The sequence below is a fragment of the Tachyglossus aculeatus genome, chromosome X3 (assembly GCF_015852505.1).
Source record: "Tachyglossus aculeatus isolate mTacAcu1 chromosome X3, mTacAcu1.pri, whole genome shotgun sequence".
In the NCBI taxonomy this organism is placed as follows: domain Eukaryota; kingdom Metazoa; phylum Chordata; class Mammalia; order Monotremata; family Tachyglossidae; genus Tachyglossus; species Tachyglossus aculeatus.
The window spans coordinates 25,310,232-25,323,347 of record NC_052099.1 but is presented as its reverse complement, the minus strand read 5'-3'; the positions used below and the strand labels follow the sequence as shown (position 1 = coordinate 25,323,347).

Sequence of the window (13,116 nt, the reverse complement as noted above, 5' to 3'; positions counted from 1 at the left end):
CTTGAAAACATACTTAACATTTCATTAAAAAAGTGAATTTAAATATTTCCACTAAGAGAAAATGGATCCAGGCAACCAGTAAAATGATTTTTTCGAGTACTACATAGCTTTTAAAACAGTGGTTACTGAAGTATTAATTTGCTTTTAAAAATTCTGACAAAGATAGTGAAACAAATTAAACATCCCACATACACAGTTTTAAGCAAGAAAGTCAATTACAGATTCCTTTATCATGCAGATAAGGAATGATTGAGAGATCACCAAATGGAAAATTATGTTTCTATAACCAAAACCGTGCCTTGCTTTTGCTCTCTGAAGGTACTCTCCTCCATTTCTTGCCCCTATGTTGAGCTACTTCACTGCGAAAATTGGAACATATGACACTGTGCAACACAGTACGAAGAGTCAAGGCTACAATTAGTTCCCACTACTATTGTTTTGGAGGTGCATTAACTCTTCCAGGCTACTAGGACATCTTTCAATAATTATAATAATAATAACGGCATTTGTTAAGCACTTACTATATGCCAAGCACTGTTCTAAATACTGGCACAGATAAAACATTATCAGGTTGGACACAGTCCCTGTCCCACGTGGAGCTCACAATCTAGATAGGACAGAGTAGGATTTAATCCCCATTTTACAGATGAGGAAACTGAGGAACAGGGACATTAAGTGAATGGCCCAGGTCATATAGCAATAAGTGGCAGAGCTAGTTACATCCTTTGACTCCCGGGACCATAATCATTCCATTAGGCTACTTAATCTTTCCATTAGGCTATGCTACTTCTCTTTTAACATTATATACCACAACCAAAGCAAGGTTAGTAACTGTTACGAGGAAGGTACCTTTACACACAAACACAAATTAAAATAATTGGAATATAATGGGGGTGACTTCCTAAAATGGGAGGTTTTGGGCTTTACTTTGGTTACGACTGGTTCTGAAACTCACATTTGCTTTCCCACAAAAGCTGATTTAGGAATCCAGTATGTGTTGCTCGGACATCCCAGAAGTACTCTGAAACGGTCATTCCCCCCACTCTTCCTCTTCTAAACCCTGGGACTCAAGTTAGATCCAATATAGAAAAGGAGAAGGGTGAAGTGAATTCAGTGCAGGACTGGAAGTCAGAAGGTCCTGGGTTCTAATCCTGGTTCCACTGCTTGTCTGCTGTGTGACCTTGGGCAAGTCACTTTATTTCTCTAGGCCTCAGTTACCTCGTCAGTAAAATGGGGATTAAGACTGTGAGCTCTATGCAGAACAGGGAATGTGTCCAACCTCATTTGCTTGCATCCATCCACGCTAGTACTTATTACAGTGCCTGGCACATAGTAAGCACTTACAAATACCATTATTATTATTATTATTATTATTATATTGCAGAGAGTTCTCTATCCCAGGGATTTTGTCATTTAAGCAATCCAGGTTATGGAAAATGAGGGATACAGTAATCCTTCATTTTACAGTTTAGAGGTAAGATATTTTGAAGATACTGATATCACAAACATTTTTGGACATAAATTCCTGTATTACGATTATGTCCAACATTGACAGAATGCATTACACCCTTACACTTCAGGGCTTTTTTACTATAATAATGTCAAAATAAAACAAAGTGGAAGCTGGGAAGCGAAGCAGCATCATACCTGGAACAACAACAACAACAATAATAATAATAATAATGGTATTTGTTACGTGCTTACTATGTGCCAAGCACTGTTCTAAGTGCTGGTGTAGATACAAGGCAATCAGGTTGTCCCACTTGGGGCTCACAGTCTTAATTCTCATTTTACAGATGCGGTAACAGGCACAGAGAAGTTAAGTGGCTTGCCCAAAGTCACACAGCAATGTCACACGTACATGAACAAACCATTTCTTCCCTTTTTTATGGTACTTGCTAAGTGCTTTTTATGTGTCAGATACTGTACTAAGCATTGAGATAGATACAAGATAATCGGGTTGGACACAGTCTCTGCCCCACACAGGTCTCAGAGTCTTATTCCCTACAGACGAGGTAACTAAGGCGCAGAGAAGGTAATTGATTTGCCCAAGGTCACACAGCAGACAAGTTGGAGCCGGGATTAAAACTCAAGCCTTCTAACTTCTGGACTCTTTCTCCTAGGCCATGCTGCTTCCTTCATGAAATCTAGAACAGTGCTTTGTACACAGAAAGCACTTAATAAATGCCATCATTTTTATTATGATTATTACTTCCAAAACTTGTGTATCATGTAGTAGCAGAGAAGAGCTGTGCTGTGAGAACAAAGTCCCCAAATTCTTCCATCGGGTTATATCAAAATCGAGTAACAAAAACTGTTATATGAGAAATAATTGTTGTTTAGCTGGTTAAACCTGTTCTCCCTCCTCCTTCCACTGTGAGCCCCATTTGGACACGAATTATATCCAACCTGATAATATTATACCTACCCCAATGCTTGGCACATTGCAAGCCCTTAGCAAGCACCATAATTATCACTGCTGTTGTTGTCAGTAAAACAACTTTCTTTTTTTAAAAACAAAATCTTTTTAATGAGCCTTGAGCAAGACGAAGAGTTCAATTGCTCCATACTTTCTCCAACCCTGATCTCTTATCCATAACATTTTTTTGTGTCCTTTGAAACCATTCCTATTTTACAAAAAGCATTCCTTAAACCAGCAGATGTTAAGATCTTGGTTTTGGGAATAACTTTGAATGCAATGTCACCTATTTCTGTCTTCTAGCAGATTTGCCTGTTCTGAGCTGAGATTCACAGGAAATGTAATCTTACAGATCACTAGTTGACATTTCAAATCCTGTCTGTGGAATGCAAAAAAGTGATATTGTGTTATTCAAATACCACTTACTTATTCAAAGCTTAATTAATAAGATTTAACACAGTAATGGAAAGGCATCTACTGTATTGTCATTTTATCAAATATGGCCAAATAAGCAATCAATGGTATTTATTGAGCACTTGCTATGTTCAGAACACTGTTCTGAGCACTTGGGAGAGTTAAATTGCATAAGAACATAATGTATGTATTTAATATACTGTCAGAGAGGGTTCTGTAGAATATAAATATAGCTTCTCCCATCTATAATGTTTAGCAATATGAAAAATATAGTTTGTAATCATCATTAATCAATGCCATTAATTTCTTTCTAGATAATATAAATTTCATTAAACCTTACATATTTGCAGATCTCTAAGTGTTACCAGGAGGATCATAAATCATGACTCGTTGTTTTAAAATTAACTGTTTCTCCAGTTCAGCAGGCTTTCTGTAGGTTCAGTGGACATTAATCAAACTGTTTTTAATCAACAAAGCACCAATACCAATATTAATATGCTCTTATGAATGATACTTCATGAGGTTTTTATACCATTTCAGTGAGGACTGGGAAAATTGCCTTATCCCAGATATCTTCATAACAGAGTAGACCCTGGAAATTTGCCCCTGAGCAACTGCTAATAATTCCAAATATAAAACTGGCAGATAGATGACAGGGGATGAAGCTCAGGGTGCCCCTCTATGTCTGGACCAAAGATTTTTCCCTGTCCCAATTTAATCAGAGGTTGACCAACAGTCCTTTCACAGCAAAAAGATCAAAAGGAGCCCTGTTTAAGTGGCCCAAATTATAAAATTATATTTGTAAATTTCACACCTCAAAATAAGAGGCTCTTATATTCACATTATTCACCATAAATGACCATTCAGGATTGAGTTGTAGCTACTTTGACCTTTGAAAAGGGGGAAATTCCATACTTAGGTGAGTGCAATTGCCCAAGGAGATAAGACCTGCTTGTCAGACCACTAAGCTCCCAATTTTCAAAGCCTTTTGAAGGTAATTTCTCCCTAAACGGCCTTCCCCAGTTAAGCCATCTTTCCCTGGGTCCACCTCCTTTCTGCATTGTTCATAAATGCACTTGGACCCTTGGAGAACTTTATATTCACCCTACCCTCAGGCCCACAGCACTTATGCACTATTCATAATTTATTTATATTAATGTCTGTCTCCTCCTCTAGACTGTAAGCACCTTGTGGGCAGGAACATGTCTATGCACTCTGTTGTATTGTACAAGTGCTAAATACAGTAAATACCATTGCTTGATCGATGTGGGGTTGACAATCTCAGCCCCAAGTCAACCTCCGAATTCACACCCAATTCACGGGGTGACCGAATTATATTTCACTATCAGTAGCATTATCTTTGAAATGGAAAGATACTGTATATTACCGAGAGCTTCCCCAAAAAGAAAAGGGAGAAAGGAAAAGGAATCACTTGAAAAAGAAAGAAAAATCTCCATTACAGTTTAGGGAAGGTTTTTGACTCTTTGAGTCATTTCAGAAATGTACAAGGAAATTGCTTTTGAGACAATATCTCTTCTTCTGCTACCTGATAAAAATTCACCTTTACATTCCACAAGGTCTCATTAAAAATTGGCATCCATTTCACATGCAAATTTGACACCAGCTATACAAGCAGACAAGTCTAGATTCGATTTGGCTTTTTTTCATTGTAAATTATGTTAATTACAAATTCAGACTCACAAAATATGTTGCAGAAACAATACTAAAGGAATGAATCCTTCATTTTTCTCAGGTGCCTGCAGACATCAATTTCCATCTGTCCTTCAATTTAGAACTTTTCTCCCCCTTAAGGCTTGTGTAAAATGCAGCTGAATATTTCACCGAGTAAAAACCGCTCCACAAAAGACAACAAAGGTACAGAAAAAAAATGAGCCTACATCAAGAAAAAAATGGATTCATAAGCAAGTTCAAATAGTTCAAGATAAAATATGAGATGAATTTTTAAAACCAACAGAAACACTGCATTTTGGGAATAGCGTGAATGCCTCATACTTGTCCAGCAGTTGCTCCATATCTCTCTACACAATTCCTGATAAGCAGTCATTCATTTCTGCTGGGCGGCTATTTATGCTAGGAGAAATGCTTAGGGTGTTTTTATAAAAGCATATCAAACTTGTGAGTGTTCTGCGGACTATTCAATCACTATATTTCAAGGATACTAGGACCTTGGAGTAATAAAAGTAAAGTGGGGTTTATCTGCTTACCAATGCTAAGAAGCATTTTACTTTAGTCAAAATTTACACTGGCCTGATTTCCTATTGATTCCACAGTTCCTCTTCTTTTGAAAATGGAAAATAGAAAATGCAAAGTCTCAAATTCTTAGACTATGAGCACCATAGTCTGATCTGATTATCTTGTATCTTCTCTAGTGCTTGGCACATAGTCGGCACTTTTCGTTCATTCATTCAATCATATTTATTGAGTGCTTACTGTGTGCACAACATTGTACTAAGTGCTTGGAAACTACAATTTGGCAACAAATGGAGACAATCCCTACCCAACAGGCTCACAGTCTAGAAGGGAGAAGACTGACAACAAAACAAAGCAAGTGGAACATAAATGCCACAATTATTACTATTATCTAGTCCTCACCCCTCCACTCTGGCCCCAAACGTTTGCTTTCTAAAAAGACCAGCTAAATTTCCTAAATTCAAGTCATCTATTAAAAATTCACTAGGTACCTAGCACTGAGATAAGCACCAGGGCAAATACAACTTACCTGGATCAAACACAGTCCCTTTTCCACATGAGGTTCACAAGCTAAGAGGTACCTACGGCATTTTCCAAATGAGGAAACTGTGACACAGAGAAAAATAAAGTGAACTGTCCAAGTTCTCAAAGTAGCCAAGTGGCAGAGCTGAGATTAGAATCTGGGAGCCATGAGTCCCAGTCCATGCTCTACCGCTCATTTAGAAATGGGAGGTTCACTTGGCTTTCAACACTAGACCATAAGCTCCTTGTGGGCAGGCAACGTTTCTGCCCATTCTACAGTACTCTATCAAGCACTTAGTACAGTGCTCTGCACACACGAAGTCAATAAATATGACTGGTAAAGGAGAAACAGAACAGGGGCTAGAATCATTGACTCCTGATTTCCAAATCTAATTAAATCCTCAGTGACAAACCAGCAACTTCACGTATGGGAGAGAGGTGCATGGGTGAGTATAAAGAAAGTAGACTTGATTCCCAGAAATGGCAAAGTCAAATTCCTTACCTTGCTCCTACAACGAGTTCTTTCTGTCCCGGATCAAATGTTAGCTGAGAAAAATCCACAGCATTCTTCATTCTGAACTCATGTAACCAGGGGGCTATTTCTAAAGGAATAAAAAGAAAGAAATATTCCTATTTCAAGCAGCACAGATACTGTATTTCAGGTGGCAAATATTACATCTTATGCAGTTTGAAGTTGCTCTACTGTAAACATTTAAGGGGATTACTAGAGTTTTCACCACGACATCAGTAACCCACGTTAAGTACCTATAAAACAGAGAAGTCACCCAATAAATAGAGGAATGAGGCATCAACTCAAGATTTTGATTTACAAATCAGATGTGCATTTTTCCCTAGGCCTGTACTGGGAAGAACACAACACAGTACTCAAGGGATTCATTTGAGGTTAACTGAAGGGAAAAAATAAAACAAAAGACATTTCCTAGGCATCCCATCCAAGCGTAACTGAAGACTTAAAAATCACAATGAAACCCCTTGAGTAATGTGTGTACTGCAAATAGATACTGCTTTCTTTCCTTCCGGAGAGGGTATTTGGTTGTCATGACTTACACTTAAACCAGGTATCTGCTTATCACCCTCTCTAAGCAACATCACAATAGGATTTAATAATAATTGTAACATTTATTAGATATTTACTGTGTGTGAAGTGCTAGAATAGATACAAGGCGATCTGACTGGACAGAGTCCTCAAAATCTAAGAGGCAGGAAGAGCAGATACCTTACCCCCTCCCCCCCATAAACATGAGGTTAAGTGACTTTGTCAAGGTCACAATTGAGACCAGTGGCAGAATTGGAACTAGAAGCAGTGTGATCTAGTGGAAAGAGCATGGGTTTTGGAGTCACAAGACCTGGGTTCTAATCCTGACTCTGCCACTTTTCTGCTGTGTGACCTTGGGCAAGTCACAATTTCTCTGGGCTCCATTTATCTCATCTGTAAAATGGGGAGTAATTCCTACTCACTACTTAAGACTGTGACTGTGTCCAACCTAATCACCTTTCATCTACCCTGGTGCTTAGAACAGTGCTTGTTGACATACACTATGCACTTAACACCATAAATTTTTAAAAAACAAAACACCCCAGGTCTCTGATTTCTAGACCTGTACTAACATGCAATTCACAACTGATTCTACCTTAGTTCATCTGCTTTAGAGAAGCAGCGTGGCTCAGTGGAAAGAGCATGGGCTTCGGAGTCAGAGGTCATGGGTTCGAATCCTTACTCTGCCAGTTGTCAGCTGTGTGACTTTGGGCAAGTCACAACTTCCCTGTGCCTCAGTGACCTCATCTGTATAATGGGGATTAAGACTGTGAGCCCCCTGTGGGACAACCTGATCACCTTGTAACCTCCCCATTGCTTAGAACAATTCTTTGCACATAGTAAGTGCTTAATAAATGCCATTATTATTATCGGAATGAAGCCATGTAATAATCACTCTGAATAAGGACAGGTTTCAGCAGGGATTGTTAACTAAAAATAGACTTGCCTAGCATTACTACTGGAGAACCCATAATCACTCCACTATACAAATACAGTTTTTAAGGACTGTTTCCTCCCAAATTAAAGAAATCATAGGTTTCAGAGAGTTTTGCCAATTGTGAGAGATCCCAGAACTCACGGCTACCTGAGAGATCAAGGCTGGAAGATCCCTCAATATTGCCGCCTCTCGGATTGGCCTGGGTGTTCTGAATGACTGTTTGGAGGTATGGAAGTCTTTGAAAACATTTTCCCTCCACTACGTTTTTTATTTAACCTAGCATTGCTCTTGAGCCCGTTTTCGGGTAGGGACCGTCTCTATATGTTGCCGATTTGTAGTTCCCAAGCGCTTACCGCAGTGCTCTGCACACAGTAAGTGTTCAGTAAATATAACAATGAATGAATGAATGCTTGTGCTTATGTTTATGGTTCCTGACTATCAAAATATATACAGAATACCTAGAAGTCATGCTGGCAAAGAGCATAATCAGCATTCACTAGGGACAAAAAAAAAACAAACAACCATTAACAATCCACCTGCTTTTATGGCTCCTCCTTTTAACTACCGATAACAATAGATGAATTATTCAGGATGGCTACTGATGCTTTTGTAGCTAGGTCGTTTGATTTATAAATTCCTTATGCACAGGAAACATGTCCTCGAACTGTGTTATATTGTACTCTCCCAAGTAGATAATACAGTGTTCTGCACACAGTAAGCAACAATGAGTAGGATTCATTGATTCTCTGAGGATCCCAGAAAGAAGTGGACAGGGATAGAGGTAAGGAGAAAAGCAATTAAGCAGCAAAGCCTACCGGGAAAGAGCACGGGTAGTCAGAGGATCTGGGTTCTAATCGTGACTCTGCCGCTTGTCTGGTTCAGGACCCTAAGTAAATCACTTAACTTCTCTTTGCCGCAGTTTCCCCATCTATAAAATGGGGTTCAATATTTGTTCCCTGCTACTTAGACCCCGGTGCCCATGTGGGAAAGAGACTGTGTCCAGCCTGATAATCTTGTATCTATTCCAGCACTTAGAACAATTCTTGGCACATAGTAAATACTTAACAAATACCATAATTACTGTTATTATCATTCAAGTCAAGGTTCCCATGGAAGGCCTTAAGTCAGTATGTAGCTCCAAAATCATGAATCAGTACAGAAAATCCATGCTCATGTTAGCTTGGAGGCTAATGATACACTTCCTTCAAGCAAATTCAAGCCAACGGATTTTTCCAATGTACAAATAATTTCAAAACTTCAATTGCATCATGGACCACCCTTTGCTTATCATGCTGCTCTGGTAAATTCCTACCAAAAAAAGTTATAATTTCAACACAGTATGCCAGAGGATCTCTTCAACTGAAAAGACTGCTGTCTGGTTGCAATTCAGCATCTCTGGAAGTTGCATTAACTCAACAGGCCTAACAGTATTGTTCACAAAGTTAATTAGCAATTACACATTACTGGATCATATTTTAACTGCTGTTCCAAAACTCAATATGCTCCATTTTATTTCCATAATACTGCATGTCATCTTTCCCTTGTTACATTAGAGTTGTAAAGTTTCAACGGCAAAGATTTACACCACAGTAAGGGGGATCTAAGGATGTAGAAGCAGATTTTTAACCTTGCAGACATTATTTTTAAAAAAATATATTCCACAGTGTTTAAAAGGTGTTTTATTTTTGAGGTGATATGAACTTCAACACTACAGTGCTGTAGCCACCTTCCGAAGTGGTTTCTGGAAACCGCACAAGAAAGGCAGTTGCTTTGTTTTGTACACTCACCATTTGGCAAATCCTCCTGAAATAGACTTTTCGGTTGTAAGGGAAATTACTTCTAGAAGACATATGCTTTAGTGTATAATGAGATAATTCTGCTTCTGGAAATAGTTTGCCTTATGTGTTTCATAATAGAGAAGAAGAGAGTTTCACTGTGCCTCAATTGTTTCCTGATTTTAAGTTTGAAAACTCTGGAAGCTACATTAACTATTTCATGCCTCTCATCAGAAATTTCCCAGGGTCATCCAGCACCATTGGAACACTCGTTCCAACTGGCTGAACAAGAATATAAATTCATCACTATGTGTTTTCCCGAAAACCTTTTCAACAAAATTGTAGGGCTGAAATTCAAACCACCTCAGTGATGCTGACATTTCACCTTTAAGAACTGGCATCTCCCATTTCAGTATTCAAGGGAAGTGGATTTTTTTTAGGTATTTTAGCATCTTCAATTTGCACACTGTGTCCTTCAACATAGCCTGTCCTACTGTGGAAATGCAATAATAATAATAATCACTATATTTGTTCAGCACTTACTACATGCTATGCACTTTACTAAGAACCTGGGTTCATATAAGTTAATCGGGTGAGGGTTGCATTAATTACTGAAATGAACAAATTATCCAGAAATTAAACAGTGGTCATTTTAGGCAACCAACTTGTCATTTATTGAGATTATGATAGTTTATCTTTGGGAGTCTAATGACTTCTATAAATGTACACTTTGCATTTATAGAATTGAAAGAAGGTTTCCAGTAAAAGTCCAGTTTCTGCGTGATATATTTTTAACATGCATGAGACAAATACATTGTTGTTATACTGTACTCTCCCAAATGCTTAGTATAGTGCTTTGCACACAGTAAGCGCTCAATAAATACAACTGATTGAATCAATTATATATGTTATTGTAGAAATATATCAAGTAAATGATATTTTACCTTTAAAGACACATTCTTAACTTTCCTAAACTGAGAAAATAATTAGTTTATGAGCTCCCAACAGGTACCTTTTTGTTCAGAAAGAATATTTAATTTTATCTAAAAAATATTTGGCCAGTTCAGCCCAGAAGCTTAGCCAAGGAAGCCAAGTGAATGAAAAACCAAGAGACTCAGAGAAAGACCCAGCACTGGTCTCTGAGAAATTATCAAGGGTTAAAAGTGGAAGAAAATCCTCTTAAAAATTGACTAGGAAGAGGGAACATGGTAATACTGTTAGAGAAGCAGTGTGGCTCAGTGGAAAGAGCATGGGCTTTGAAGTCAGAGGTCATGGGTTCAAATCCCTGCTCTGCCAACTGTCAACTGTGTGACTTTATCTGTGTGCCTCAGTTACCTCATCTGTAAAATGGGATTAAAACTGTGAGTGCCCCGTGGGACAACCTGATCACCTTGTAACCTGAACAGTGCTTTGCACATAGTAAGCGCTTAACAAATACCATCATTATTATTAATACCAATGCAAGAAGGCACTAGATGCAAATCTAAAACATGGTAGTCATGCATTCCAAGAATCTGTCATAATTTGTGCTTGGAATTACTGGCTGACTCAGAGCTGAAGCCCAGAGTTTATATTGTGTTCAGAGACCAATTCAACTTGTCTAGCAAAACTGTTCTTCCCATGTGCAATAAATATGGTTGTCTATAACCTAACTTTCATTACTCAGTGCTTCAAGTGGGGGTAAATTAAAGTAAGCATAAAGTAGACTGACAGCCAATCCTCGAGGGATTCCATGAGCAACTCAGGTACCTCTCTAGAATGAAATCCCATATTAAAAGAAGAAAAAAATAAAGCCAGTTATAAGATCAAATGAGTCATGCATCAATACAGGAATGCTCCGATAAGATTTAAGATGAGGGCTGAAAATCTATATCATGTTTTTCATGACTTTCCACATTTGGTCTCTCTGTACCTGCCAGAATCTACAGAATAAATAACAATAATGATCTTTGTATATCAGCCAAAGTACAGTAAATCTAGAATTCAGATAGACCAGGTTCAATATTGTTTGAAAAACTGCTGGGAAAGTGAAGTCAAGAATTTCTTTCCATCTCTGTTTTTAAATGAGTAAATTAATTCACTATTAAATTATTTTCTTTCAAAGTGTTAATTGCAACACTTTCTTGAATAGCTCACAGTCACAGAGGGTAGAAACAAATTGAGTGAAAGTAGTTTAAGCCAAATTGTACTGGGGGTGGGGGAAAACCGTGACTCTAAAATTGGCTGACTAGTTTGGCTGGGATAATCCCAAATCTAGGAAAATTGACTACTTCTCTAAACTCAAATGGAATGACCTCAAAATGAAATTGTTTCTCCTTTTCTACAATGCATCCAAACACCATTGGACTCCCTATTCTTTAAAATGTCTTGGATCGCGATACCAAGCCACTAGACAGCAGTTATGATCCATGTGGTGTTTAAGGAGAGTTGATCTATCAGGGTTATTTTGGGAGGAATCTACAAATAGCTCATGGAGCCTACAGACATTCTCATACTGACATTCAGACTCAAAAATTTAGTCAGGCTCAAGAGAAAAGGAGGAAAGTTGAATCATATCCAAATAGCCACATACCCCTAAACAAACTCTGATGACATCCACAAACTATTAAATATACACAAGCAAAGTTCCTTAAAATGAGAAGTAGTGGGAAGAGCACGGGCCTTGGAATCAGAGGACAGGGATTCTAATACCAATTCAGCCACTTGCCTGTGTGGCCCTGGGCAAGTCACTTCATTTCTCTATGCCTCCATTTCCTCATCCGTAAATTGGGATTAATACCTGTTCTCCCTCATATTTAGAATGTAAACCTTGGGACAGGGACTGTGTCCATCCTGAATACATTTTATCTACCCCAGTGCATGGTCCATAGTAAGTGCTTAATGAATATTAGCATTAGTATATTATTAATAAATGACAAATATTTGCATAGACTCACAAGTCAGCAAGGCTATCGCAGTGTGACAGAAAGCCAGGGCTCCTTCTCCTGACACAAATAAGTTCCACCCAGCTTGCCAATTGGCTCTCATTCCTTGATTACTTTAGATTTCAAACTCCTTGTGGGCAGGGGTCATGTCTACCAACTCTAGTGCATCGTACTTTCCGAAGTGCATAGTACTGTGATCCGTGCACAGAAAGCGCTCAATAAATATCATTGATTGATTGATTGTTCTGAGAAATATAGTTATCTGCTTTCTGGGAAATGTAGGTCCAAGGCAGCAGGTACCTTAAGAATAAGGCATCAGGCCTGAATTTGTTTTTCTGCCTCTTGACATCCTGGATGTCACAAAGGCCTGGCTCGAGGCAAGCAACCTCTCTCCCAATTTCGGCCCTCTGGGACTGTCTGTTTGTTACAGTGGCTCCAAACAAGCAGTCTACTGCTAGGACAAATTCTTTAAAACTTGGCTTTACCATGCCCTCAGTGTCAGAAGAATATGGAGGAGAGATAGATGAAGAAGGAAGAGGATACTGGAGGAACAGTATGTGTGAGTGGCAAGCAGGAGTACCAAGGGGAAAAGGGCTAGAAAGAGGAAAGTGGGTGACTGTGTCAGAAAAAGAGACACTGGAGAAAGGAAAACAATGAGGCTGAGAGAGAGGGAAAGAGCGATGCACTGTAGGGCAGAGAGAAAAGGAAGGGCTGCGAGAAAAGACGATAAAAAGATCAGGCAGAGAAGATTAAAAAGGACAACCAAGAGGACATGGTCTACCTATCACAAGTACTTTGGCTCTTCTTTTTAATAGTCGCTTTTCTGCCCTGCCTTTTCCAGTCAGGAATTTTAATTA

At 38.6% G+C, this 13,116-nt stretch overlaps 1 protein-coding gene across 1 annotated transcript in view; it reads right to left on the bottom strand.

The window, feature by feature from the left end:
• SEMA5A (semaphorin 5A) overlaps positions 1-13,116 on the bottom strand; it is a 365,291-nt gene that overhangs the window by 205,327 nt on the left and 146,848 nt on the right. The window contains exon 5 of the mRNA XM_038770347.1: positions 6,069-6,168. Within this exon, the coding sequence (XP_038626275.1) occupies positions 6,069-6,168 (100 nt within the window). The remainder of the gene's footprint in view (positions 1-6,068; positions 6,169-13,116) is intronic.